This window comes from Tachyglossus aculeatus, chromosome 10, assembly GCF_015852505.1.
Source record: "Tachyglossus aculeatus isolate mTacAcu1 chromosome 10, mTacAcu1.pri, whole genome shotgun sequence".
Taxonomy (NCBI): domain Eukaryota; kingdom Metazoa; phylum Chordata; class Mammalia; order Monotremata; family Tachyglossidae; genus Tachyglossus; species Tachyglossus aculeatus.
In genome coordinates, this window is record NC_052075.1 from 44,692,310 (window position 1) to 44,716,455 (window position 24,146).

At 42.7% G+C, this 24,146-nt stretch overlaps 1 protein-coding gene across 1 annotated transcript in view; it reads left to right on the plus strand.

Annotated features, from left to right (window-relative positions):
* The window catches only part of MKLN1 (muskelin 1), a 199,825-nt gene that overhangs the window by 27,495 nt on the left and 148,184 nt on the right, over positions 1 to 24,146 (plus strand). The window contains exons 2-3 of the mRNA XM_038752328.1: positions 4,142 to 4,211; positions 22,198 to 22,340. Of these exons, the coding sequence (XP_038608256.1) occupies positions 4,142 to 4,211; positions 22,198 to 22,340 (213 nt within the window). The remainder of the gene's footprint in view (positions 1 to 4,141; positions 4,212 to 22,197; positions 22,341 to 24,146) is intronic.

Below are 24,146 nucleotides of genomic sequence, written 5' to 3' on the forward strand. Positions count from 1 at the left end.
TCGATGGTGGGACAGGCGAGAACGAGGCACAGTGAGGAGGGGAGCGGCAGAGGAGCGGAGGGTGTGGGCTGGGCTGGAGAAGGAGCGAAGAGAGGTGAGGTAGGAGGGGGCGAGGTGATAGAGAGCCTTGAAGCCAAGAGTGAAGAGTTTTTGCTTGATGCATAGGTTGACAGGCAGCCACTGGAGATTTTTGAGAAGGGAGGTAACATCCAGAGTGTTTCTGCACAAAGATAATCAGAGGCAGCAGAGTGAAGTATAGACTGAAGTGGGGAGAGACAGGAGGATGGGAGATCAGAGAGGAGGCTGATGCAATAATCCAGTCGGGATAGGATGAGAGATTGAACCAGCAAGGTAGCGGTTTGGATGGAGAGGAAAGGGCGGATCTTGGCGATGTTGCGGAGGTGAGACCGGCAGGTTTTGGTGACGGATTGGATGTGTGGGGTGAACGAGAGAGCGGAGTCGAGGATGACACCAAGTTTGCGGGCTTGTGAGACGGGAAGGATGGTAGTGCCGTCTACAGTGACGGGAAAGTCAGGTAGAGGGCAGGGTTTGGGAGGGAAGATAAGGAGTTCAGTCTTGGACATAGGGAGTTTTAAATGTTGGGCAGACATCCAGATGGAGATGTCCTGAAGGCCGGAGGAGACACAAGCCTGGAGGGAGGGAGAGAGAGCAGAGGCTTTTTCTTAGTGAGGGGTGACTTCAGGGCCAGGAATAGAGGGAGATCTTAGGTCACGCCTCTACCCTTCACCACAGGCCCCTTTGACTATCGGTTTCCAATCCTGCCAGCTCTGGGTCGGAATTCTGCCCTCACTGTAGGTGTGCTTTTAATCCTCATCATACCACCAAAAGTATCACAAACCTTATCAGGACTCTCCTTCAGCTCAAAGTTGCAGTGCTTACAACTTACAAGAGTTGCTTACATGCTGTCCTCGTGAAAATATATGAGGGCATTTTTTTCTGGCCGTAGCCATTTGAAGTGAGCTTTGCTCAGACACCAAGGCTTTTCTCAAATGACAGTGCGGTCTCACCCTCAAAAACAGGTCAGACAGGGATTGTCTGTTTCATGGGGCTTTATAGCAGGTCCATTTTAGACAGGTTAAAATTACAAGTGTTTAGGGGCTAGGTTTTTCTCTCTCAACTTTTATTTAAAGCAAAGATAAGGACATTGAGCTATAATAACTTCTTTCTTGGTCCAAAATATTCTCCACTATTTGCACGTGGAACTCTTGGAAGCCAGCCCTAGCTTTAACTCTTACTGCCTTTCTGTCACTGTTTTGTATAGATAGTAGGAAAGTTTGGTTGTGCAAGTATTGTTTAGTCAACAAAACTTACAAAAGCAAGTTGAGCTCTATCTATATGAATGGCAGTGTATACATATAATGTCAATCTCTTTTTCAACTTTGTTGCTCATCATTCTGGCATTTCCGAAGTATGGAAAAGAGCAGTCACTGAGCCTTATACTCCTCCTTTAGTGGGTAATAAACCCAAACAGATTTTCACTTTGCTTATTCAGATTTTTCATTTACAGCTAATGAAGTTTTAGCTCTTGCCTTGAGATGTTCTGTTGTCATGCCGAGGATAACGCCATGCGTACAGTTGGTACTCGGTAAATGTTTACTGATGATGAAATAGGCGATGTTAAAGCATTTGTGAGTCATACATTTTGGCTGACTGCTGCGGTCCTATAGACAGGTTAAAAATGTCTCACAAAAAATTATTAGCTGTCAACATCACTGCCGTCTGCCAAATTTTCAGCAGCCTGATTATTGATTAATAGTGTTGACGTGTCCAATGGGAGGGAGTTTTAAAAAGCCTGAGGAAACTCATTAGTGTAGTCATTTTTTATTTTAATTAAAATTCATAGTTACCCCAGGCTGCACCCTCCGACCCTTTCCCCATGTGACTTTTCTCTAAGTTGGGTGACTGAATGAGTATTTGAATACAGAACCTGAATTTCTTTACTACTTTATTTCAGTTAAGCTATCCAAAAATTAGGATATCTAGTGTACTTCTGTATGATTTTTGATAGTAAAACTGCAAATTACAAGTAAACACGATACCCATTAGCAAATAAAATCACATTGGCGTTACTGTCTCTTCCTTGGGTGTATGCTGTGTAGAACCTTGCTCAGTGTTTGGACTTAAGAGACTCAAATGAATTCTGGGGGAAATTTCAGTATACACAATATTTAAAGGTGATAAATCCAAATTTCTTGCTCTGGAATAATTACAGATGGATGAGAGTGAGGGGAATAGAATAGGGCCAAAAAAAAAAACTTTCACAGGACTTAAAATCCTGATTCTAAGTCTGATGGTCTTTGTCAATGTGTTTCAGTTATTAGCAATCCCAGACTTAGATTTTGGTTGGTGAGAATGTAGTAGTACTAGTAATGATAATAACTTGGTTATGCATATGCAGGAATCGTGCTTACCAACTATATTGTACTTGTCCAAGTGCATAGTATAATGCTCTGCACAAAGTGCTTAGTAATAATAATAATTATGGTATTTGTTCAGTGCTTACTCTTTGCCAAGCACTGTTCTAAGCACTGGAGTAGATACGAGGTAATCAGGTTGTTCCACGTGGGGCTTAATAATCCCCATTTTACAGATGAGGTAACTGAGGCACAGAGAAGTTAAGTGGCTGGCCCAAGGTCACACAGCTGACAAGTGGCGGAGGCAGAATTAAAACCCACATATTCCGACTCCAAAGCCCATGCTCTTTACATTAAGGCATACTGCTTCTCTAATCAGTTAGTAAATCCCAATGATTATGTGCCAAGCACTGTACTAGGCTCTGAGGGAGATACAAGGCATTCCAAAAAAAGCACAGTCCCTGTCCTTCATGGGACTCTCAATCTAAGTAGGAAGGAGCTCATATATTTAATTCCCATTCTACAGATGAGGAAACTGAGCCACAGAGAAGTTAAGTGATTTGCCCAAGGTCACACACACCATTCATTCATTCATACTTATTGAGTGCTTACTGTGTGCAGAGCACCGTACTAAGCACTTACAAAGTACAGTCTGGCAACAGAGACAATCCTTACCCAACAACGGGCTCACAGTCTAGAAGGGGGGAGACAGACAACAAAACAAGTAGACAGGCATCAATAACATCAATATAAATAAATAGAATTATAGATATGTACACATCATTAAAATGAATAATAAATATGTACATATATATACAAGTACTGTGGGGCGGAGGCGGGGTAGGGCAGAGCGAGGGAAGTGGGGCGATGGGGAGGGGAGGAGGAGCAGAGGAAAAGGGGGGCTCAGTCTGGGAAGGCCTCCTGGAGGAGGTGACTTCTCAGTAGGGCTTTGAAGGGAGAAAGAGAGCTAGCTTGGCGGATGTGAGGACGGAGGGCATTCCCGGCTAGAGGTAGGACGTGGGCCAGGGGTTGACGGCAGGACAGGCGAGAACGACACCCAGTGAGGATGTTAGCGGCGGCAGAGGAGCAGAGTGTGAGGGCTGGGCTGTAGAAGGAGAGAAGGGAGGTGAGGTAGGAGGGGTCAAGGGGTGGAGAGCTTTGAAGACAATAGTCAAGACCCATGTAGTCCCTTGGGAACAGCAGAGATTCTTAGGGGTGCTGAGGTCCTGAGCTCTAGAGATTGCCTTATCCCTCCACTGATTTGGAGGGCCAACCTATGTGAGCATCTCCGGGTGGAGGCCTCTTGAATTTGCTGATGAGCCCAGCCAGCCTGTGGTGGCACTTTAAAAGGGCCAGGGCTTTGGTACGTTGAGAGCATCTTTTTAAAGACCCTGGCATGGATGGGCAGGACCTGGAGAAGTGGTTCGTTCTCTTCAGGTACTCCTGGGTCACCAGCCAGGGAGCGTGTCTGTTTGTTGTTATGTTGTACTCTCCCAAGCACTCAGTACAGTGCTTTGCACACAGTAAGCGCTCAATAAATACGATAGAAGGAATGAATTGCAGTAGCAGCATGCCACCTTCCATCCCACTAGAAGGGGCTCTGACAACTGGGAAAGGAATTGGCAGCTGAGAGGAATTTGGGAGCAACTTACTAAATGATTTCCGATATGCCTACCAAGAATGATCTGCTGGATTGATTGGGTGATAGGGAGAGGTTGCTGTCCAGATTGATTTTAATGTACATGTGCCTCTCTCTCCTCTTTCAGGAATATTTTAGTGGATAAGCCAAATGACCAGTCTTCACGGTGGTCTTCAGAGAGCAACTACCCACCTCAGGTGAGCATCCTTATTCTTCCTTAAGAATTCCCCCTTAAAACCCAGTCCGTTTTTAAGCTGTTGGGATTAAAGGCTGGAACTGGTATGGTGCAACTTTTTTGGGGAAAGGGGGGGCCAATAAGTTTTTGTCATTTCTTGGTGTTAAAAAGAAGTAGGCTAGCAGGCACCTATGTTCATGTGCTCTTGTAAATTTCCCCAGTATTTTGCAACAAGATCATTGTGGTATTTATTACTCCCATTTGCTTGGTCATGGAAGAGTTTCTTCTTTTTTTGGAAGGAGTAGGAGTTTAGTTTTTGCCTGAAAAAGGTGGGGAAAGTGTCTCTGTTTGACTGAAGAAGCTTTTGTTGGTGTTTGAATCCTTTGGAGCCCTAACTGCCTTTGAAATATTAAGGTTGGTGATGATTTTAGGTCAGCATGTACTGCTCTGAGAGATGTGACAAATGAAAAAGGCTAGGCCAGACCTCTCATGATGTGAAGTAGGGAAACACTGATTGGTGGGGGCTTTGTATTGTATTTCTCCCAAGACTTAACTTCCACCTTTCATTTTGAATAGCAAGAATTGATGGTACTGTAAGTTGGTATAGTTTTTATTTGCCTCAGTTCTTCATTCTTTTCCATCTTTAACCTCTCCCTGGCTTACTCAGAATTTACCTGGTGAAATGCTATCTCAGGTCTCATCTATTTTTCTTATCTAGATTTTCCATTTTACCTCAGGCACCAAGAATTCTTTTTTTTTTTATTGCTTTTCATTTTTGGAAATGGGTCTGCCCTGTTTTTCTTTTATTGTCTTTGAGACAATTAATCAATATCTATTCAATTTTTTTTTAATTGAAAGATCTCTCTGATAGCTGATTATTTGTGAAAATGGTTCTCCTAATTTGCTCTCAGCAGGGAAAGCTGTTTTGCATTTTGTTGGTATGGCTTTGATATTAGCACCATTCTTTGTGAACTCTCCTTGCAAAAGGGATACCTTTACTTAAAGGTAACATGTTGAGGTTATAAAAATATGATGAAAGGAGAAGTTACGCTATGTGTGTGCTTTCATTTGCACCTGATTGTTTTGGCATTTTTAAAGATCACTTGAAGAATGGCAGTTTTAACATATTTTGTGCATAGGAAGAGAATGTATCTGGGGAAATGTGTGTGCGGGGGTGCGGGGAGGGGAAAGGGCTGGACGAAAGAAGTGCGGCGGGGGGGCGAACCAAATTGGCTGAGGAAGGAAGGAGCTGGGTAAATTGGGGACTAGAGAAATCTTCATAAGCAGTAAGCTGGAAGCGATTTCCACAGTTGTGGAAACGAATAGCAGAAATGACTAACAGTATTTACGTTTCACTGTTTCTCCTTCCCTTATGCATCCTTGTTTAGAAGTATGAGCCATGTGAAATGGCCAAAAAGCATGTAGCAGGAAGAAGGTGGAGAAGAGAAATGAATAAACAATGCAACTGACTAAATTGAAAGTTGATTATATGTTATGGGTTTAATTTAGGACATATGTTTACTATATAAGCATAAAATGGTATTGTTAGTCCTGGGGAAGTCACTTAATTGAGTGGTCCTGGCTAGAGTTTGAGATACAAACACACACACACACACACACACACACACACACACACACACACACACACACACACACACACACACACACACACACTGTGTAAGCAGTAGCTTTTAACTTTCAATCATTTGGAGCTAATGTAGAAAATTCTTGATTAATAAATTGAAGTCAGCAAAGTGAACTCTAGATAGCTTTGTTTTCTCCCTTATGCTGCATTTAATGCTTAAGCAAATAGGTCTTTCCCCATGCTTTTCTAAGTTATTGCATTTAAATATGCTAAACAAATTGTGTGGCATCTCAACAGGATTCACTGAGGGTGAACTGTGTGCAGAGCACTTTTCCAGCATAAATGACAAAATCCCTGCCTTCAGTTTAGTGGAGAAAAGTGGAACATTTCCCATAAAATCAGTCCTCCTATAATGCAAGCCTATGTTTTTGTCAAACCCCACTTTAAGGAAATTTTCCATTGAGGCACAAACAAAACCAGTTCTTCTGACACCACTTAGTACTATGTCCAGAAATGCTTTTGGAAGACTTACTTTAATCTGGGCATTGTGTTCTTTCAAAAATTCATGGTGAAACATGCGTTATGGAAAAACTGAATATACCAGGTAAAAATGAGAGACCAGGCAAATTGATAAACATTAGTGGGTAAATAAAATAAACAAGCAGATGTACACTTGCCCTTGGTGGCTAATGTTTGTGTACCACTTTATAACGTAAGCTCCTTTTGGGCAGGGAATGTGTCACTTCTTTATTCTGTATTTCCCACAAGCCTAAGACAGTGTTCTGAACCAACCGAGCGCCCAATAAATGCCGCTATTGTGATTGCTACCACTACTTCTGATAGGATGTCATTACCAGGAAGACGGGAAGTTAGTTTAAGAACACTTCCAAAGGAGACAGGGTCCTAAAAGGGCTGTGAATGAGAGGAGAGGTATGTTTTAGTAAAGCAGGGCTGTGTGGATGTTCCAGGTGAAGGGGAAAGTATGATCAAGGGTCAGGCAGGAGACGGGAGTGTCATGAACAAAATACAGTTAGGCTTGCTTTCCACTCTTCCTATTCCTGTCGCTGTATGCCTGGAGAAGACATAGGAACAAGAGCTCTCAGTTTCCATCATTATTAAAAAGTTCCCTTAATATCTTCTCTAGTTAGCTCGGCCTTTTAAAGGCAATTTTGAAAGACTGCATCTTGCCCTCCACGATACTTGATACATTAGACAGGAACGATGGAGGAGACGCTTGAACCGAACAAGAGAGGCAACATAGCTGTGATGTTGCCTTTCCTTCCCCAAAATAGCTTGATGAGGACAGTTGCAGGTGATGAGTGGAGGGAGGCAGGGGCATGTCATTGAGCCTTTATCTCATTTCAGGACTCTTTCCTGCCAACAACATGAGCTGAAATTCCCAGAACATGTGAAGAAGCAGCTTTATCTGCTCAAACCAGGGGAGACAGTTAAAAGTTAGCTCTGGGTTGGAGGTACTTCAGGATCTCAGTTTAGGTCTAGGAGACACACCCTTAGGGTTACGTTTATTTACTGTGCTCAGAGTCATGTGTGCTATATTGTCTCTACCCACAAAGGGGCTTTTGGTTACAGTCCACTAGACTGTAAGCTCCTTGAAGGCCGGGAGCACGTTTACCAACTCAGTTGTATTATACTCTCCCAGACGCTTAGTACAGTGCTCTGCACAGAATAAGAGCTCAATACCATTGATTGATAGTTGAATCAAGTGCATATACAACTAAAGTTATGCACACATACATAGAAGATGAGCCTGAGAGTTAGAGGACCTGGATTCTAATTCTGGCTCCGCCACTTACCTGCTGTGTGACCATGGAAAAGCCACTTACCTTTTCTGTGGCTCAGTTCCCTCATCTGCAGAATGGAGATTTAATACCTGTTCTCACTCCTAATTAGACTGTGAGTCCCATGTGGGACCCGATTATCTTATCTACGTCAGTGCTTAGTACAGTGCTTGGCACTTAATAAGTGCTTAACAAACACCATAATTATTATTATTAATTCAGCTAGAGTCAGTGTGAGAGCTGGGGTTCAGATTTGGTTTTAACACCTCCTCACCCCCCCAAAGAGCTCTTGTTCTGATAATAATAATAATGATGGTATTTGTTAAGCACTTACTATGTGCCAAGCACTGTTCTAAATGCTGGGGTAGATACAAGATTATCAGGTTGCCCCACGTGGGGTTTACCGTCTTAATCCCCATTTTGCAGATGAGATAACTGAGGCACAGAGAAGTTAATTGCCTTGCCCAAAGTCACACAGCTGACAAGTGGAGGAGCCGGGATGAGAACCTTTGACCTCTGACTTTCAAGCCTGGGCTCTTTCCACTAAGCCACGCGTGGAAGAATAATGTTAAGGATTATTAATAGCTAGTTTACATTGCTGTAAAACTCCAGTATGAGGGAGGGAGAGGGGTGTTAATTTGTGTGAAACATTGTTTTATAATTGAATTTTAGAAGAGTAGGGCAGAAGATGGGAGGAGAAATGAATTCAGTTTTCCCCTCCTTTCCTGAACTCCAGTAGAGAAACCTGAGGGAAGGGAGGAAAGAAATATTAGTAGTGAGGTCTCAGGTTGGCCACATTTTCTCTATTTACCTTTCCATTGTGCTTAGGGACACAAGTACCCAAGGTCAAAGGAAACAGTGTATCTGATTCAATGTTGAGACTAGTTACCTTGTTGCAAGGCACTGTCTTGAAAGCACGTCAGTCTTCTCTTTCTGCCACATCATCCACTGTCATAGTTCCTAATTGCAGGACACTTTTGATGAAGCAAGTTCAGCACCATATCTCTCTATTTCCTTCCCCCCCCACACACTTCTATGCACACGCTTTCTCGACTTTTCTTGGTCTGCTTCTCTTCAGTCGTCAGGCCAAGCATATTTCCCTTCTTTCTCCTGGCTAGTTTAAAGAAAAGGGGTCTGCAAGCTTTAAACATTTCAGGAAAGCAGAGAACATAATATGGAGATTGGATTTTCCATGAGTGCTTGGAGGTAGAGTTGAGGGAGGAGGGTACTTCAAGAATTCTGATCTTGGTCAGCCAGTGGTATTTATTAGTGCCTACTGAATGCAGATCACTGTACTAAGTGCTTGGGAGAGTACAGTAAAACAGTTGGTAGGCACATTTCCTGCCCACAAGGAGCTTAAAGTCTAGAGGGAGGAAAGCAGAGTTTGGCAGGGTGGCCACCTGGAAGGAGGACATTATAATAATTAATGAGAATAATAATAATAACTATGGTATTTGTTAAGTGCTTACTATGTGCCAAACACTGTTCTAAACGCTGGGGTAGATACAAGATAATAATGGCATTTATTAAGCGCTTCCCTGGGTTAGATGCACTTATGGCTTTTATTAAGCGCTTACTATGTGCAAAGCCACTGTTCTAAGCGCTGGATAATTGGGTTGTCCCATGTGTGCCTCACAGTCTTTAATCCCCTTTAACAGATGAGGTAACTGAGGCACAGAGAAGTTAAGTGGCTTGCCCAAGGTCACAGAGTAGACAAATGGTGGAGCTGGGATTAGAACTGATGTCCTCTGACTTCCAAGCCTGTGCTCTTTCCACTAAGCCATGCTGCTTCTCATAATAAGATTCCGAGCCTCTCCTCCTTCCTTCATTGGGACATCCCCTCAGACTCTCTGTTTTTAAAGACCTCAAAAGAGATCATTTCAATCAGTCAGTAGTATTTATTGAGCGTTCACTGTATGTAGAGCACTGTACCAAGTGCTTGGGAGAGTACAATCTAATAATAGACACTTGCCCTGCTCACAGTGAGCTTACAGTCTAAAGAGGGGAAAACAGAGCTTGACTGGGTGGCCATCTGCAGTGTGGGGGGGTTATTATATGATTCCCAGATTGCTTTGGTAGGATATCTCATGCTATCTGGTTTTAAAAACGGCGAAAGGAATAATTTGATTTTACTGATTGAGGGCTTGCTCTGTGCAGAGCATTGTACTAAGCACTTGGGAGAGTACAGTAGATTTCGTAGGCAGATTTCCTGCCATTGAGGGAACTCTTCCGCAGTTCACCCCAAATCATGAGCATAGCTCTTCTCAAGTCAACCTACTCACTGTGCTTCATTCTTGTGTCTCTCGACACCAGCCTCTTGCTCAAGTCCTCCATTCTCTCTGGAACTCCCTCCCCTTTGCTTCTGGAAGATCACTGATCTCCCCATCTTCTAATCCCTTCTGAAATCACACCTCCTCTAGGAGGTCATCCCGGTTTCACCACTCATCTCCCTGCCCTACCTCTCCCCCTACTGCCACTTTATCATTTTGGGTGCTCATCTAACCACTTGGGTATTTTCTCACTCATCATCATCATCATCATCATCATCATCATCATCATCAATCGTATTTATTGAGCGCTTACTGTGTGCAGAGCACTGTACTAAGCACTTGGGAAGTACACATTGGCAACATATAGAGACAGTCCCTACCCAACAGTGGGCTCACAGTCTAAACTGTGAGTCTCACTCCCAGTCTCACATTCTCACTCCGCCCTCTCCACCCCACCATTAGTGCTAATGTTCATATCTTTAAAGTCTGCTCCTTATTCCTACCTATAGTCTGTTTCAGTGTCTGTCTCCCCTGCCAGATTGTAATTTCCTTGAGGGTAGGGATCATGTACAGAGAAGCAGCGTGGCTCAGTGGAAAGAGCACGGGCTTTGGAGTCAGAGGTCATGGGTTCAAATCGCAGCTCTGCCAATTGTCGGCTGTGTGACTTTGGGCAAGTCACTTAACTTCTCTGTGCCTCAGGTACCTCATCTGGAAAATAGGGATCAAGACTTGTGAGCCTGATTACCTTGTAACCGCCCCAGCGCTTAGAACAGTGCTTTGCACATAGTAAGCGCTTAATAAATGCCATAATGATGATGATGATGTACTCTCCCATGCATTCATTCATTCAATATTATTTATTGAGCACTTACTGTGTGCAGAGCACTGTACAAAGCGCTTGGGAAGTACAAGTTGACAACATATAGAGACGATCCCTACCCAACAGTGGGCTCGCAGTCTAGAAGGGGGAGACACAAAGCAAAACATATTAACAAATAAAATAAATATGTATAAATAAAATAAATAGAGTCATACATATGTACAAATATATATATACATATATATATATATACAGGTGCTCTGGGGAGGGGAAGGAGGTAAGGGGGGATTCATTCAATCGTATTTATTGAGTGCTTACTGTGTGCAGAGCACTGTGCTAAGCATTTGGGAAGTACAAGTTGGCAACATATAAAGACGGTCCCTACCCAACAGTGGGCTCACAGTCTAGAAGGGGGAGACAGACAACAAAACAAAACATATTAACAAAATAAAATAAATATGTACAAATAAAATAAATAGAGTAATAAATACGTACGAATATATATACATATATACAGGTGCTGTGGGGAGGGGAAGGAGATAAGGGGGGGATTCATTCAATCATATTTATTGAGCGCTTACTGTGTGCAGAGTACTGTATTAAGCGCTTGGGAAGTCCAAGTTTAGTCCATGCACTAAAATGCAGTGTTCTGCGCACAGTAAGCCCTCAATAAATGCCATTATAGCTATTATAGTTATGCCAATAAATGCCATTACAGTCCTCTAGACTGTAAGCCCGGTGTGGGCAGGGATTGTCTCTGTTGCTGAATTGTACTTTCCAAGCACTTAGCACAGCGCTGTACACACGGTAAGCGCTCAATAAATGATTGAGTGAATTATAGAGATGGCGAGAAATGGGGCAACCAATAGAGAATTTTGAGAAGTGGGGAAGAATCCCTGAATAATTGCTCTTATTGACCCTTTTTGTAAAGTTCTCCCTAACCATAATTCCTCAGGCTTTATTTTTAAGACTGTTTCCATTTGTGGAACTGGAGAACAGCTGTTCTGGAATAAGCACCAGAACAAGCATCCTGAGCTACAGTTTGCTAGGTACAGTCTTACTAATTTGCGTGGCTCTCTCCTTGCTTTTTTGGGCCTGTTTGCTTGCTGTAGGGTGGATTGCTCCTATTTAAGGAATGTTTTTAAAATATCTATCAGTTGCACAGTAGTCAGGCTATTTGGGAGGAACCCTCGATATGTGCCAGATCTCTGTTACACCACTTAAATAAAAAGGATGTTGAAAAGTCGAAAGTCTCTAGGTAGCAGCTCATTTGAATTATGTCTATTCAGTTATATCAGTCAGAAAGGGAATATTCGAGCGAGCTACATGGATTGGGAATGTTGAATTAACCTTAAAGGGTAATAAGTACCAGTGAAAAGAAATACACATGATAGCAGTTTTTATTGGGGCGTGGGTGAGGGGATGAGGGGAAGAAATGAACCTGCTAGGTTTTCTGTCTGGAAATAGAACGACATAATTTGTAAGCATGACAGTAAATCTGTGACTTAGGGATCTGTTCAAATAGCTTAGCTCATCTCCTGAAACTATTTGGGTTGTTGGTTTATGGAAGAGCTGGAAATCCCATATTCATGAAACTAATGTTGTAGACCTTGATACAGGATTCTCCCCTCAGTGTTGAGGTTGCCTGACCTGTACTGATTTAGTTCATTGAGAGAACGGCAGTGTGACTTGCATTATCTTTAATTGAGGAGGAATTTTTTCTATTTGTACTCAAGTGAGTATAATCAAATAGTCTTAAAAGTAACTTCACTGTTAATAGCCATTGATATTGAGATTGTACATTTGGATCACCTTGCTGGATGAAAAATAATTCTGTGCCCAGTAGAACATTCAGGTTTTCTCTTCCCAAAGTGTCCAGGGCTTCTGTGGCTTGAGTTTATTTAGTTCTACTCTTTTGTGCCTATATCTATTCAGTTTTATGTAATGTTTTTAATACAGTGCCAAGAGATGAATTCCAAAACACTGTCAAGACCTCAGAAGTATCTCCACGCCTTAAGGAATCAATATTCATATTGTATTGTTCCAAAACCATGTCAGCTTTAGATTTAAGAGGATCTCAGAGTCTAAGCCCTGTACGAGGTTCTTGGAAGCGTACATAAAAAGTAGGAAATATTTTTTTCTGCCCTTGAGGATTGTGCAATTTAATGAGGGAGTTGAGCAGACACACTTTTTTTATACATTCAGTAGGAACAAGAGAAAAGGTTTAGCTGTAACTATCTGATAAAAGTAAGCAAAAAAGTACAAATTACATAAATGAAAGCATCAGATCAAGAGTTTAGGACTAATTTTTTAAAGGGCATTTTTTTATCCACATAGTTTCATTTGATTTTTTAGCCACTAGAATCTTTTAGTTCATTTTCCAGCTGCAGCTGAAAACTGTCTGGCATATTAAGTAGTTTATGAAATTTCCACGGAACTCCTCCCAACAAAATGACAAATTATTGCCAGAGCGTTTTCAGTTCCACTGGGTAGTTAACCATGCTCTACAGTGTTAGGAGGAGGAGAAGCAGCGTGGGCTAGTGGATAGAGTATGGACCTTAGGAGTCAGAAGGACCTTAGTTCTAATCCCAGTTCTTCCACGTGTATGCTGTGTGACCTTGGACAAGTCACTGAACCTCTCTGTTTCAGTTACCTCATCTGTAAAATGGGGATTAAGATTGTGTGCTCTATGTGGGAAAAGGGACTTTGTCTAACCTGATTAACTTGTATCTGCCCCAGCGCTTAGTACAGTGCCTGGCACATAGTAAATGCTTAAATACCATAAAGAAGTGCTGAGCACTTGAGAGGCAGGGCAGCAATGGAAATGGAAATTTCAACTCTCTCTAAAACCTCCTTTCTTGTCATAGTGTTTGGGCATCTGACCTGCAAAGCTTTGATTGAAAAGCCCTCATAGTATAAAGAGTCTATTAGGAAACATAAGGTCTGTTTTTTGTGTTTTTCGTTTTCCTTTAAGTGTGTGATCAATCGATCAATCAATCGTATTTATTAAGCGCTTACTGTGTGCAAAGCACTGTACTAAGCGCTTGGGAAGTACAAGTTGGCAACATATAGAGACAGTCCCTACCCAACAGTGGGCTCACAGTCTAAAAGATACTCATATTTATTGAGCGCTGTGTGGAGAGCACTGTATTAAATGCTTTGGACATTACGATACAGGGGATTGGTAGACACATTCCCTACCCACAATGAACTCACGGTCTAGAGGAAGAGACAGAAATTAAATAATGGATACATACATAAGGGCTGTGGGGTTGAGGAAAGGGTAAATAAAAAGCAAATCAGGGTAACGAAGATGGAAGTAGGAAAAGTGGAAAACGGTTTAGTCAGGGAAGGCCTCTTGGAGGAGATGGGCCTTCAAAAAGTCTTTGGGGAAAAAGGGAGTCATTGTTGTATTACAAGTGGCAGAGCTGGGATTAGAATCCAGGCCTGCGTTCTATCCATTGGACCACACTGCTCTTCTGGCACACAGTAAGGTGATGTCTTGTCCACCTTCAACCGTTTTCAAAAAATGAAGTAACCGAGAGTTGGCTTTCAAACAACTTTAGCAGAGCAACCCGCTGGTGCGAAACAACCTGTGCATCATCCATACTGGGGGCGGTGGCCAGCCTGCGGCTCTGGAATCACCCGCGTCTCGGAGGGTGAAATGATAATTGTGGTAACAATTAATTGTGGTATTTGTTAAGCGGGTTCTGTATTCCAAGCACTGTACTAAACACTGGGGTAAATACAAGGTAACCCAGTCCCTCGTGGGGCTCGGTGTAAATAGGAGGGAGAACAGGTATTGAATCCCCATTTTACATCTCTGAGGCACAGAGATGTAAAGTGATGTGCCCAAGGTCACACAGCTGACTAGTGGCAGAGCCGGGATTAGAATCCATGACTTCTGACTGCCAAGCCTGTGCTCCTTTCACTAAGCCACGCTGCTTCTCACTACTCTGGGGCTCAGTTACCTCATCTATCAGATGGGGATTAAGGCTGTGAGCCCCACGTGGGATTGTGGGATTTGCTTGCATCTATCCCAGCGCTCAGAACAGTGCCTGGCTTGTAGTGCTCAACAAATAACACTATTATTATTATTATTTGTTTTTACTACTACTGTTGGTATTATTATTAGGTCCTCTGACTCCCAAGCCCGTGCTCCTTCCACTAGGCCACACTGCTTCTCAATTCTGGATTATTTAGCCGGCCCAGGGGTCTCTCAGAGGTGGCGGTGCCCCCCCTTTCCTCCCCCTGATAGTCCCTTGCTTACTGTTGCTGCTCCCCACCTCCCCTCCTGCCCCTCGCAAGCACTTGCCATTCTTGTTAAAGGAATTTTTCTTGATCTGTGGGTCTCACCCTGATACGTTTTTGTTTTGTGGCTCTTCAGTTCATGAGATTGGGCCTCCCTTGGTCTAAACTCTGAATTGTACCGTGCCACTAGAACCACCGTCTTTTACTCACATCATTAAAAAGTCAGCAATGCTTGCATCCTCAGGTCGACTAATCCTCAGGTTCTCCTTCCTCTCCCCCTCCCCCCGCCCTCCCTCCTTCCCCTCCCCACAGCACCTGTATATATGCGTGTACAGATTTATTACTGATGACATTTATTAAGCGCTTTATGTGCCAAGCACTGTTCTAAGCGCTGGGGGGGGGGGATACAAGGTGATGAGGTTATCCCATGGGGGGCTCACAGTCTTCATCCTCATTTTACAGATGAGGGAACTGAGGCACAGAGTTTAAGTGACTTGCCCAAAGTCACACAGCTGACAAGTGGCGGAGCCGGGATTTGAACCCATGACCTCTGACTCCAAAGCCCTGGCTCTTTTACACCAAGCCACGCTGCTTCTCTATTATCTTTATTCTCTTTATTTATTATTTATTTATTTATTCTCTTTATTCTCTTTATTATTCTCTATTATCTTTATTTATTACTCTATTTTACTTGTACATAGTTACTATTCTATTTATTTTATTTTGTTAATATATTTTGTTTTGTTGTCTGTCTCCCCCTTCTAGACTGTGAGCCCATTGTTGGGTAGGGGCTGTCTCTCTATGTTGCCAACTTGTACTCCCCAAGCGCTTAGTACAGTGCTCTGCACACGGTAAGCGCTCAATAAATACGATTGAATGAATGACTAATAAATTAATAGTTTTGGGCCCATCAGTTTTGATTACTGTTCATTGGATGTATATCAGGAGTGTTTTTAAGTTAATGGTCCGATGTGTCCCTGGGTGCTAAAGCACAAAGGGAAGTATTTATAGCTACAAAAGAAAGAGTTTTGCTAGTTGAATTAGTTTCCCCTTTTAATGGAATTATGTTATTACTTCCTCTTCCTCCCTGCCAAAAAATCAAATTCACATGCAACAAAGTTCTTTATTATTAAATATTTTCTAGCTATGGGAAGCAGCATGGCATAGTGGATAGAGCATCCTCTATGCTCTAGCAGAAGGTCAAGGATTCTAATTCCGGCTCCACCACTTGCCTGCTTTGTGACCTTGAGCAAGTCACTTCTCTTCTGTGTGCCTCAGTTACCTCATCTTTACGGTGGGGACTGAGACTGTGAGCCCCGCGTGGAACAAGGACTGTGTCCACCTTTATTTGCTTATATCCACACCAGCACTTAGTACAGTGCCTGGCACATAATACGTGCTTAATGAATACCACAATTATTATTTCAGTTATTATTAAAAGCCCGAGGAGTTCAGTTGAAAGTTGTCAGAGATTAAGCATGTACCTAAGAAACCCATATCATTATTTTTCTGGCTAATAGTGGTGAGTGGGTAGTCAATTTAGTTCCTTCTGAGCAGCCAAGACAGTTGGCACTCATAGTGGAGTTTTCAGCCGAGGTCTAGATACCAATCCTCTAAGGATACCGAGTTCATTTGTCAACCCTAAAAGAAGTAATTTTGACCTTGATTTGGTAATGCTATTAGCAGAAAGAAGATTTCATTATTATTGCTTTGTTGCCTCAATTTCCAGGGAGTGTTGAGCCCAGAAATACGAAACATAATATTTATAAGGTATTTGGTGTCATGATCCCCTTCAGTAATGTACTGAGGGATATTTTTACTAATGAAGCACTTTTACTTCAATAATGTATCGAAAGATGGACCAAGATCCTTAGTTCTTGCTTCAAAATTTGCCAGTTTACTTCAGATACTTCACTTCTCCCTTGTTATCTCCTCTCCAGTACAATTTTATTTCTTCCAGGCAGATTTAATCAACACCTCCCTCATGTGGTCATCCCAATTGCAAATCCTCCTGACAATCTGAAACCCCATGTGACAGAAAGCTCCCAGACTTAAAAAAAACAAAACAACAAAAAATCTAAACCCAGAAAGCGCACTGCTTTCTTTCACCAGTAGCACCACCACCAAGCTAATATGCTTGGAATGAGATATGATGCCTCTGTGGTGTTCACTTACCTAGTCCTCTGCCAAATTCCCCTAGTCATTGTCATTTCATTGTCAGTGTCAATGAATTATGTCATTATGTCATTGACAATTGTCATTGTCAATTCGTTCATTCAATCAGTCGTATTTATTGAGTGCTTACTGTGTGTAGAACACTGAACTAAGCATTTGGAAGAGTACAATATAACAATTACCAGGCATATTCCCTGACCAAAATGAACTTAGGGGGAAGACAGACATTGATATACAGAAATAAATTACAGATAGGTACATAAGTGCTTCTGCTGAACATTTCTTATCCCTGCTGCTTTCTTGCCAGCCCACTGCCAAAGTCCTTGTCTAGCAGGGCATGGTTAGTTCACGGCTGAACTGCAGCAACTTGGTCATGGAACTTCCCTCTCTCTCTCTCTTTCCCCCTCTCTCCTCCCCACCCCTTTTAAAACTGGTATCTGTTACGCACTGTGTGTCAAGCACTGTACTAAGCACTAGGGTAAATACAAGCCAATCAGGTTGGACACAGTCCTTGCCCCAACATGGGGCTCACAGTCTTAAGCCCCATTTTACAGAAGAAGTAACTGAGGCACAGAGAAGTGAAGTGACTTGCCCAAGGTCACCCAGCAGGCAAGTGGCAGAGCGGGCATTAGAACCCAGATCCTCTGACTCACAGGACTGGGCTCTGTCCACTAGGCCATGCTGCCTCTTCTGCCCTAAGCCCATTTTATGTGTGGCAGCTAGAACGGGCACAAAGTGCATCCCTTTGATCATCCCTTGTCCAGGCCATCCTGCAGTGCCGTGGCATTCAAGTGCAGATCTTTCCCCTAATAATAATATAATGGCATTTGTTAAGTGCTTAGTATGTTCCAAGCACTGTTCTAAGCACTCGGGGGGAATAACAAGGTCATCAGGTTGTCCCACGTGGGGCTCACAGTCTTCATCCCCACTTTACAGATGAGGGAACTGAAGCCCAGAGAAGTGAAGTGACTTGCCCATAGTCACACAGCTGACAAGTGGTGGAGCCGGGATTCAAACCCATGATCTCTGACTCCCAAGCCTGGGCTCTTTCCACTGAGCCACGCTGCTTCCCTAAATTTCAAGGTACTCCACCCCTGTGCCCTGCCTTACTTGAAGGCTCATCCTTCCATATTCCCATGTCTACTCTTTTGGCTTCAACCAGGCAAGTGTATCTTCTGTCCCCAGCCCAAAAACCTCACCCTTCCGTCTCTTGTCCTTCATTCAAGCTCTCCCTTTGACTTCTCTGACATCTTCCAGTGCTCTGCACACAATAAGCGCTCAATAAATACAATTGATGATGATTCTCTCCACTATACCACATTTCAATCGTTCTTTCAAACTCAGATCCAAATTTCCCTTCCCCAGGAAGCCTCCCCTTTTATCTAAGGTTCGTTCTATTCACCCTGCTTACTGCTATCTCCTTTGTGAATATACTCAGGCGCTTAGTCCAGTGCGTGGCTCAGAGGAAAGAGCACGGGCTTGGGATTCAGAGGTCATGGGTTCTAATCCCAGCTCCGCCACCTGTCAGCTGCGTGGCTTTGGGCAAGTCACTTAACTTCTCTGTGCCTCAGTTCCCTCCTCTGGAAAATGGGGATTAAGACTGTGAGCCCCATGTGGGGCTCACCTGACTACCTTGTATCCCCCCAGCTCTTAGAACAGTGCTTGGCACATAGTAAGCGCTTAACAAATGCTGCCATTATTATTAGTAATAGTAGTAGTGCAGTGCTCTGCACATAGTAAGTGCTCAATAAATATGATTGAATTGCTCATGTGCTATCTCTACTAGATACCAAAGCTTTGTAAATCTCATAGCACCTTTGTACAGTAGGATGCTGACAGCTCAATAAATAATCAAATAATGGTGGTGATTACCCCTTCCTCTCTGAACAGTCTCTCGAAGTGCATCACATCCAGGAAGCCCTCCATCCCCTGCCAAGCCCTCTCCCTACCAACATTTAAGCAACTCTAGAGATTCCTTCTCCTCTATGATGTCTACCTTGCTGCAAGAACCAAAATCACAAAGTCACATAGATGAAACAGCCGGCAGAGGAACAGCTGATCCCAATGGAAACTTGCACGCTACTAAGGACTCCCAAAGCCTGAGCTTTAAGCTCCCCAAAATGAATTTTCCAATGGAAAAGTCTAGCCAATTCTTAAATAAATAATCAAAAAATTCTACAATATTTGTAGCTTTAACACCAAATACTGGGTGTTTTCTTTCTCAAGGGATTCTTATATAAAAGTTAGTTTTTTGATCTTTTTTTTTCCATGGTAGTGAGCTCTCAGAAGCGTTAAATCCATCCTCCCCTAGCAAAAAAAATCCCACAAAATTAAAAAAACATCCAAGCACTAAATTTCCCAACTTTCAAATTTGTTTCGCTTACACAAATCCAAACATAGCTCAAGAAGTTCATCTTTTATTGAAATTATTCCACCATTAACTTTAATTGTTTCATGAAGCACATCGTCATGCAGACCTACCCATGCAGTAAGTGCTTGGTGAAGATGAAACATGAATGTATTTAATACATTTTAAGCAAAATTGTATTTAATAAGACTTCCTGTTTCAGTGGCAGTGGATTTGAGTTGCGTATGTTATATTCATTCATTCATATTTATTGAGTGCTTACTGTGTGCAGAGCACTGTACTAAGCGCTTGGAAAGTACAAGTAGGCAACATATAGAGACAGTCCCTACCCAACAACAGGCTATATGGTGCTTATGTATGGGCTGTCACTTGGTCTATTTAAATTAATTGTGTTCTATGAGAACTGGTTTATTTTGCATCACTTTCTGCTGGTGATGCTTTGTTACATTAAAAGTTAGATGATAGGAGTTTTGGTGTTGATTGAACTAAATAGCAGTAGCAAGTTTCTCCTGAAAAATTAGAGAATTATTCCTTTCCTCTCAGTGACCAGCCGTCACCTCTTTATTAAGTCAGAAGGACCTGGGTTCTAATACTGGCCCTGCCACGTAGCTGTGGTGTGACCTTGGGCAAGTCACTTCACTTCTCTGTGCCTCAGTTGCCTCATCTGTAAAATGGGGATTGAGACAGCAAGCCCCACCTGGAACAGGGACTGTATCCAACTTGATTTGCTTGTATCTACACCAGTGCTTGACACATACTGAGCGCTAAACAAATACTATCATTATTGTAATAATAATTATTATATCTTGGCACAAAACCCAAAGGAGCAATAATCTTTTATAGAACTTTTTGGTATTTGAAGTGTCTCCATACTGGCTGAACCAGTTGAGCTCTTTCTGCATTGAGCAGGATTTGTGAATTGCATCTAGCATTGAATGGGTAGCCAGAGTAAGGCCAGTGCTGGACAACTCCCCAGTTATTAGCAAAATAACAGTAGCAGAGGTAGTAGTAGTTATATTAATGGTAGTAGGAACATTTATTGTGTCTGTATTCATTCATTCAGTCATATTCATTGAGTTTTTACTGTGTGTAGAGCACTGTACTAAGCGCTTGTGAGAGTTCAGTATAGCAATGAACACATCCCCTGCCCAAAACAAGCTTACAGTCTAATTGTGGGGAGACAGACATTAATCTAAAAAAGTTACAGGTATGTACACAAATGCTGTGGGGCTGGGGGAAGAACAAAGGGAGCAAGTCTGGGCAATGCAGAAGGGAGTGAGGGAAGAGGAAAGAGGGGCTTATTTAGGGAAGGCCTCCTGGAGGAGATGTGCCTTCAAGAAGGCTTTGAAGGAGGAGGAGGGTAATTGTCAGGTTGGAGGAGGAAGGGTATTGCAGGCCAGAGGCAGGTTGTGGGCGAGAGTTCAGCGACGAGACAGGCGAGATCGAGGCACCGTAAGAAGGTTAGCATTCAGTGCTTAGAACAGTGTTTGGCACATAGTAAGCGCTTAACAAATACCATTAAAATAAAAATAAATAAAAAATTAGAGGAGCAAAGTGTGCGGGCTGGGTTGTAACAAGAGAGTAGTGAGGTAGGAGGAGGCTAGGTGATGAAGTGTTTTAAAGGCAATGGTGAGGGGTTTTTGTTTGATAAGCACTTAGTACAGTGCTCTGCACACATTAAGCACTCAGTAAATACGAATGAATGAATGGATGGGCAGTCACTGGAGTTCCCAAGCGCTTAGTACAGTGCTCTGCACACAGTAAGCGCTCAATAAATACGATTGAATGAATTAATTTTTTGAGGAGGGGGTGACATGTCATGAATGTTTTTGTAGAAAAATGATTTGGGCAGCAGAGTCAAGTATGGAGTGGGGAGAGGCAGGAGTTTGGGAGGTCAGCAAGGAGGCCGCCGAGCAGTAATCCAGGCGGAATAGGATGCTCAGGTGAAAGAGCACGGGCTTTGGAGTCAGAGGTCATGGGTTCAAATCCCGGCTCCGCCAGTTGTCAGCTCTGTGATTTTGAGCAAGTCACTTTACTTCTCTGTGCCTCAGTTTCCTCATCCGGAAAATGGGGATTAAGACTTTGAGCCCCCCGTGGGACAACCTGTTCACCTTGTAACCTCCCCAATGCTTAGAACAGTGCTTTGTGCATAGTAAGCGCTTAATAAATGCCATTATTATTATTATTATTATGAGTGATTGTATTAATGTCATAGCAGTTTGGATGGAGAGGAAAGAATGGATTTTAGCAGTGTTGTGAAGATGGGACTGACAGGATTTAGTGATTGAATGGGTTGAATGGGAGGAGACAAGGATAGCACCAAGGTTACGGGGGTGTGAGACAGGAAGGATGGTGGTGCCTTCTACAGTGATGGGAAAGTCAGGGGAAGGAAAGGGTGGTGGTGTGTGGTGTGATGCATTTTATTAGGCACTTGTGGGAAACTTCAGAATAATGAAGTGACATATTCCTTGCCTACAAAGATCTGTACTAGAATATGAGAGACAATTACAAAAATATTTCCAACCAGGGAAGTCAGAAATGAAGTGGACGTATATGCCCGAATGGTATAGAGGGAATAGGTCTTCCATTGTTGAATATGCCTTTATTCCCTATCCTTCATTATCCATACTGTGCTGCTATTGCTTTTCAAAGATTTCTTATGCTATTCAAACATTATGGTGATCAAATCTTTTTTGGATAATTGGAATTCACTTTATATTTATTGTTTTCCTGTGCACAGTACCTGATTCTGAAGCTTGAAAGGCCTGCTATAGTTCAGAGTATCACATTTGGAAAATATGAGAAGACCCATGTCTGCAATTTGAAGAAGTTTAAAGTCTTCGGTGGAATGAACGAAGAAAACATGACAGAGTTGTTATCCAGGTTAGTTGGGATATTTGGAGAGAAAACAAACAGTATTCCAGCTTAAGTGTGCTGCAAATCCTTGAATAGGATTGATGAATGACCTGATAAACATGGTGTTAATAAACATGGTAGGTGAAACTGGTTTTGATAAACATTCATTTGTTGCTTTTTTTTCCTACCCATTTTGCATGCGATTTTCCAACCATTGAAAGCTTGGGGCTGCTTTGGGAAATGATGAATTAGGGTTAGGTAGTTTCATTGGCCTTCCTTGTGACTACACTTTTTTGAGGTAGAGGGAAAAGACTCAGATGTTTTGCTTCATACCCCTTCCTGTAAAGTAACAGTTTTGGGACTGATTCTCCCCTCTGTTGAAGGGCATGAAAATGGAAGTACAAGGCCTTGGCTAGGGAAAAGGAATTTTCGGTTCTTTTTTCCTCAATCAATCAATCAATCATATTTATTGAGCACTTACTGTGTGCAGATCACTGTACTAAGCGCTTGGGAAGTACAAGTTGGCAACATATAGAGACAGTCCCTACCCAACAGTGGGCTCACAGTCTAAACGACTCAAACACCCAAACCTGCAGAACTGAAGGGGCAAACCCTTCAAAATATCAGAGACTTGAACTCAATATTAGTTATTTATTCTGGTAATTATTTAAGTAGATCATTCTGAAGATCTATTGGAGCCTGAAGTAATGCCCTACTTTTATCATACACTCCCAAGCATCAGGTTCAGTGGTCTGCACACAGTAGTTGCTCAAATACTGAATATTTTGATATTGATAGTACTTATTGAGAACTTACTGTTTGCAGAGCACAGTACTAAGCGCTTGGGAGAGTACAGTTGGTAGACATGTTCCCTGCCCACAAGGAACGTACAAACTAGAGAAGCAGCATGGCTCAGTGGAAAAAGCACAGGCTTTGGATTCAGAGGTCATGGGATCAAATCCTGGTTCTGCCAATTGTCAGCTGTGTGACGTTGGGCAAGTCATTTAACTTCTCTGTGCCTCAGTTACCTCATCTGTAAAATGGGGATTAAGACTGTGAGCTCCCCATGGGACAACCAGATCATCTTGTCCCTCCCCAGCATTTGAACAGTGCTTTGCACCCTCCCCAGCACTTTGAACAGTGCTTTGCACATAGTAAGCACTGAATAAATGCCATCATTATTATTTTTAGAGGACGAGACAGACATTTTAATAAATGACAGACATGTACGTAAGGGTTGAGGGTGGTGTGAATGAAGGGTACAAATCCTAGTGCAAGGATGATGCAGGAAGGAAAGGGAGTAGGGGAAAGGAGGGCTTAGTTGGGGAAGGCCTCTAGGAGGAAATATGGTTTTAATAAGGCTCTAAAGGTGGAGACATTGATAGAAAGTCAGCTATGAAGGGGGAGGAACGTGGGTGTTACGTCAACGGTGAGGTAGATGAGCTCGAGGTATAGTGAGTAGGTTGGGGTTATAAGAGTGTGCTGGCTGTAGAAGGAATTCATTGAGGTAAAATAGTCAGGGGGCAAGGTGATTGAGTGCTTTAAAGCCAAAGGCAAGGAGTTTCCATTTAATGCAGAGGTGGATAGGCAACCACTCTCCAGTTCTGGAGGAGAGGGGAAACATAGACATAATGAGTTTTGAGAAAAATGGTCCAGGCAGCCTAGTGATGTATGGGCTAGGGTGGTGGGATGAGACAGGAATGTAGGGGGCTGATGCCAGATTGGAAGAGTCCAGGAGAGAATTAGGAAGAGAAAGTCAATACATCACTACTAGTCATTGAATGCCTCATGATGACAGGCCTTTACCAGAGAAATGACATGTGTGCTGAGAAT